Raw genomic sequence first — 5,928 nt, 5'->3', positions numbered from 1 at the left:
ATAAAAAGGAGGACCTTCTCTGGATATAACAGACAAAAAGGAAGAAGTAACATGAGGTTTTTTACTTTCACCAAAATGACTTCACGCCCAGATAAGGAAGAAGACGTTTCCATTCCCTTTTGCGTTCTGGAGCTTCAAACTCCTCCTTACATGAATAACATTGCCTGAGTTTACGCAGCATGGGAATTTGGGAAAACATAGAAACCTTAGACTACAATTTTGTTTCTTACTTGCATTTAAGTGGCAGCTCTCTAGCTGAATAAGTGGGATTTTTGATATTTACACATTGGTGGTGATTCTGCTTCCATTGTCATGTGGAGACATAAGTGGGCATGCATAATTGTATATGCTGATGTAGCCCAGGTGCACCAGCATTGCTCCCTCCTCCAACGGAAGGGAAGTGTTGGCTAGGGAGGAGTGCTGAGAGAGGAAATGGCAATTGAAGCCCAGTTTCCCTCTATTCCCTATAGGCTAGGACAATATGGACTTAACTATATTGCAATGTATTAATAAAAATAGGCCAAGAGAGGTATGTTAAGAGACCTATTTACAGATATACAACTTTGAGATAAATCTATACTCTGAGAGCAGAACCAGGGGGGAGCTATACATTACCACTAGAGGTTCCACTCAGGAACAGGGAAATAATAAATACAGGCAAACACTAACCAAGAACAGGCAAGTGATAAATCAGTACAGGTAAGCACAAAACGGAAACAAGTAAATAGTAAACCAGTACAGATAAGCATAACTTAAGAACAGGTGAGTAGTAAACCAATACAGGTAAGCGCAAATCAAGACCTGATAAGCAACAGGTGGGTGGCAGGGAGGGGTCCTAGCAAGGAATCTGTGGGATCATATGTCAATGAATCAAAAATTATCATTACACAGGAATAACAAAATTTAAGGTGCTATCTTACAAAATATGAGGCGCATAGTAGGGCTGTCTGAAACAGAAGCATTCCATTTTGACCAGCGTTTCGACATTGCAATGTGTTCTGTTTCGACTTGGTTTCGAGTCAAAACGGCTATTCCATTCCATTCCGTTGAAACGTTTTGCCGTTTCAATCCTGCTTCGACGTTTCATCCATAGGCTAAAATAGGGAAGGTCGAAACATGCTATAATTTTGTCATTTCTGACCTGATTTGGGTGAACCTTTTACTAATGTTAGCTATTTCTCAGGGCATGACGTATGCCAAGTTTCAAGATGATTGGTCCAGCAGACTCAGAGAAACTGCTGCCCACAATCTTGAGAGAAAAACTCATATCACATGTATGTGTTAAGCCACAGTGGGGTCAAAACTGCAGCAATGGTAGCTCTTGATGGGGCAACAAAGTCTGCCAGGTTTCAAGGTGATAGGTGCAGGGGGTTCAGAGAAACTGCACCCCAAAATACTGAATGCAAAACTTATGTCGTGTATGTGTTAAGACACAGCGGGGTCAAAACTGCAGGCATGCTAGCCCCTGTGGAGGCCACAAAGCCTGCTAAGTTTCAAGGAGATAAGTGCAGGGGTTTGGGGGAAACTTTACCTCAAGCTGCGGGCAAGCAGAACTTGTGACATGGGTGACACTGTATGTGTTAAGGCGCAACAGGGTGAAAGCTGCAGGGATGGTAGCCCCTGCTGAGGCCACTCTGCCTGCCAGCTATCAAGGAGATCAGTGCAGGGTTTCTGGGTTCTGGGGTCCTGCACCTCTGGCTGCTGACAGGCAAAACTCATGACATGTGTGCTTGTGCAACTGATTGCGTCTGTCAACCCCTGCTGCGGCCACAAAGCCTACCAACTGTTGAGGAGATGGGTACAGGAGGGTTGTGGGGCCCAAAACCCCTAGCTGCTGACAGGCAAAACTCGTGACATGGGTGCTTGTGCAACTGCTGCCTCTCATCAGGCAGCAGAACTGAAGGTCCCCCATCACTTGTCACCAAGAAATGGGAGTAATAATTCACCACAGTATGAATGTGAGCCGGCAGTGCGATGCTTTCACCAGCAGGGCCAACAATACGCTGGCATGCATCAATTGATGCATCTCCAGCAAAACGATTGTAAAGAAGTGATCATCCTGCTCTACTCAGCTCTACTCTGCACTGGTGAGACTGCAGCTGGAGTACTGTGTCCAGTTCTGGGCTCCACACCTTAACAAGGACATGGTAATGCTTGAGAGAGTCGAGAGAAGGGCTACCTGTATGATCAGAGACTTGCATGGCAAGCCATATGAGGAAAGGCTGAGGGACCTGGGACTATTTAGCTTGAAAAAGAGAAGGCTGAGAGGGGACTTGGTAGCAGCTTACTGCTACATCAGAAGCGTACATCAAGGGCTCAGTGAACAACTGTTCAGAAGGGCACCCTTGGGGAAAACTAGGACTAACGGTCACAAACTTCTGCAAGATTATTTCAGGCTCGTTTCAGGCTCAAAATTAGGAAAAACTACTTCACAACTAGGGTGTCCAGACTGTAACCATTCCTGACTTGTTAGTGATAGCCACAGGGAAAATGGGGGAATATTGTCTGGGAAAAAAGACTTCTCTGAATGACCTCAGAAATGTTTCTGATTTGACATTATAGAGACTGGACAAAAGTAATTAGAAATATTAGTGAAGATCTCCGATCACACTTTTAAAGAACAAATCAAAATCTGAATGAAAAGTAAAGGCTGTAAGGATGTTTTAGCTGTGATGGTCCAGGAAATGAAAGACAGGCAAGACATTTTTGGTGATATCTTTTATTGGAAAAAATGGATAAGCTTTCAGGAACAGAATATCATCCCTCGGGTCAGTCATGGAAAGCAAATACTTTTGCCGAAATCATAGGTTGGATATAAAAAAATATCCTTTAGAAACCAGCTTCCAAAGAATAGATTTTAATACCTCTATCTAAAATGATATGTTGATTTTATTAAAAAAAAAAAAAAAAGGCTTTTGGGGCATTAGTAATTTTTACAGATTTTTTTTACACATGGTAAGCTAACTGTCAGAAAAAAATTCACAGTGCTGAGTGTTACTGTAAAATGAAAGAAAAAGTTACAAAACTAATTTAAAAATAAATAATTTTAGTTAACTGGAATCTTCATACACAGGAAAGTTTGATATGACACTATAATTCACCATATGATGTAATGAAGTGCATATAAAAAAAATGATGGAAGAGACATTTTGTCTTACTAAAGCACAACTGAGGTAACCTAAAGCCAAAACATAAAGCTATTACAATATTTTGCTACCTGACAATAGTGAAAAGACAACTTGTCTTAAGTCTAAGAGCAGTTGTAAAAATCCATGATTTGCCAAACCAATCATAAGTTAAAACATTCAGAGGAATAATACAGAAACCATATTCTCCTTTTAAAAATTCAATTCTTAAAAGCTGATCATATTTATCCAAGCATTCAAATTAGCTGTGAAATTTTTCCCACCTATGGCCCTTCTCAGGCCATCCTTCACATCCTTGTTTCTCAGGCTGTAGATTAAGGGATTCGACATAGGGACCACCAATGTGTAGAATAAAGCACAGACTTTCTCCTGTCCCATTGAGTAGCTTGAACTGGGTTGTACATAACTAAATGTAACAGAGCCATAGAGGACAGTGACAGCTGTCAAGTGGGAGGCGCAGGTAGAGAAAGCCTTGCGTCTGCCCTCAGCAGAGCGGATCCGCAGGATGGCACAGACAATGTACAAGTAGGAAATAAGAATGGTCATGAAAGTGGAGGCAGCTATAGCCACAGTAAAAGCTAAGAGCATGACCTCATGGGTGTGGGTGTCAGAACAGGCAAGTTTCAGCAAGGGAGGGATGTCACAGAAGTAATGGTTGATGATATTAGGCCCACAGAATGACAATTTTAGCAAACCAATTACCTGCGACACTGAGTTCAGAAGGCCCCCCATATATGACCCAGCTACCAGTTGAACGCAGACTTTCTTGGGCATAGCAACAGTATAGAGCAGCGGGTTACAGATGGCTATGTAGCGGTCATATGCCATGGCAGCCAGCAGGAATCCTTCTGTGGACACAAATGTACCAAACAGGAAAGTCTGAGCAATACAGGCACCATAAGAAACCTTTTTGCTCCCTACAATTAAGTCAAACAGCAACCTTGGAGCAAAGACAGATGAATAGCAGAGGTCAATAAAAGATAAATTACTGAGGAAGAAGTACATGGGCGTGTAAAGTTGGGGATTGAACCTGATCAGCAAGATCATCCCGAGATTCCCCAAAACGGTGATAGTGTAGATCACAAAGAACACCATGAAAAGGGGGACCTTCAGGTCTGAATGGTCTGTTAATCCCAGAAGGATAAAGTGGGTAACTGTGGAGTAATTTCCCCCAGCCATTGCATGAGATTGCATGGAACATAGTGTTCTGTGTCTGCAGGGAAAAATAATTTGATTGTTAAAGAAATAATGCATTGAAATTCCATAACATAAATCAGGTTGACAGATTTTGTGTCTGTTCAGGCTATATATGATGGGGCTGCCTATAACAATTATTTTGTTGTAAATAGCAGCTTTCTAAATAATCATTCCTGACTTTTACATAATGGTCTCATCAGATGTCATAAGGCTTTTCTAAAGACCTAAGGATTCTTTTACAAGTGGGGAAACTGAGGGACAGAAAAGAAGAAATCTATTTCACTTACTGGGTGACCAAAGTGCCTCTTGCAACCTATTCTGAGCTACATGACTGAAGAGTAGGAGTAATTCAACTACCTGTATTGGTCACAAAAGTGCCCCCATGATAGTTATAGGGAAGTGGACATCTGCCTGTCTCCAGAGGGAGTTTGCATTCTTATAATGGGGGGCGCTTGTCTACACAGAGTAGGTAACGGAATAGTTCCTACATTTGATTTGGGTAACTCCGAGCTGGTCACAAGCTGCATTTTGGTCATCCAGTACGCAAATAGGATTCTGCCCAAAGCAATTCATCAGGAAAACCTATAGATCCTGAGCCCTACTTCAGCAATCTGGCCCTCTGCCCACACTCCTTCCCAGACACTCCAGAATACAAACTGGCCAGGATGGTAATGCACAATCTTTGCTCATGCACTGCTGTCTGGAGCTAAAAAAGAGGATTATCATTCCTATGATCCTATGCAATCACACATACAGACACACACGCAAGCAAAACAAAACAAAACAGAAAGAGAGTAAAAGGAATTTCACCATCTGTTATGGAGTCTGGGGGGCGGGGGAGGAACTGTATCTAAGCCCCAAAACAAAGAGGCTGCTTCTGTAACTGTATCCTTTACTCTCAACCTCTCTCTGTAGGAAACAGAAAATAGAATTTCAAACCTGAAGGTGCTGCTTCTCTAGTGGAGCAGGCAAGTAGGTCTAGTTCCAGATCTGAAATGGTTAAGTCAGACACTGTGTTTGCTTCTGGGCATTTTGCAGTCTTCTCTTTCTAGGCTCATTGTATCCATCATTTCTGAGAGAATATGCAAGGGCGTCAGGTTCAATTCATCAGCCTTGTAAAGGGAGTCAGGAGGCTGGAAATCCTGGCTATTTCTAAGTCTCAAGCCTGAAGAGCCACAGCTTTCTGCTTCCAAAGAATGAGATGTTTGTCAGCCTAACTCTGGCAGGGATGGGCCATTTACACTACAAAGAGTAGTGGCACAGATTCCAGTCTAGGTTAAGGATAGCTAGGATCATTAAAGTGCTAGGACCCTGTGTAATGACTCCCAGATGACTTGTGTTCAAAAGTTACACATACTCAGTGGGCCTGCCTATTTTTTCATTTGTTTGACAGCTCACTTTGCTTTGCTGAGCACAATGTATCTCAAGGCTTCCACAACACTTCCTCATAGCTTCTTTTTACCATGTATAAAGTGTGGGAGTTACTAGAATGTAAATAATTCTGCTGTCCCACTTTTCTTCAGTGTCAACTAATGTGAACAGCTGGTTGAGCACTGTTCAAACCTGTGAAAACCTTTCTGTATTT

The 5,928-nt window shown here is 42.3% G+C and overlaps 1 protein-coding gene across 1 annotated transcript; it reads right to left on the bottom strand.

Annotated features, from left to right (window-relative positions):
* Positions 1-3,353: 3,353 nt before the first annotated feature.
* On the bottom strand, positions 3,354-4,340 carry LOC102572926 (olfactory receptor 1052-like). The gene has a single exon (XM_006260764.4). It carries the CDS (start codon positions 4,338-4,340, stop codon positions 3,354-3,356), a length of 987 nt encoding a protein of 328 aa, XP_006260826.2.
* Positions 4,341-5,928: the final 1,588 nt, after the last annotated feature.

The sequence above is a fragment of the Alligator mississippiensis genome, chromosome 2, assembly GCF_030867095.1.
Source record: "Alligator mississippiensis isolate rAllMis1 chromosome 2, rAllMis1, whole genome shotgun sequence".
In the NCBI taxonomy this organism is placed as follows: Eukaryota; Metazoa; Chordata; order Crocodylia; family Alligatoridae; genus Alligator; species Alligator mississippiensis.
Note: the sequence above shows the minus strand (reverse complement) of the source record. Positions and strands in the feature narration are given on the sequence as shown.

What these genes read in the sequence shown, in the direction of transcription:
- LOC102572926 (XM_006260764.4), bottom strand. Translation starts at nt 4,340, where the DNA reads ATGCAATCTCATGCAATGGCTGGGGGAAATTACTCCACAGTTACCCAC.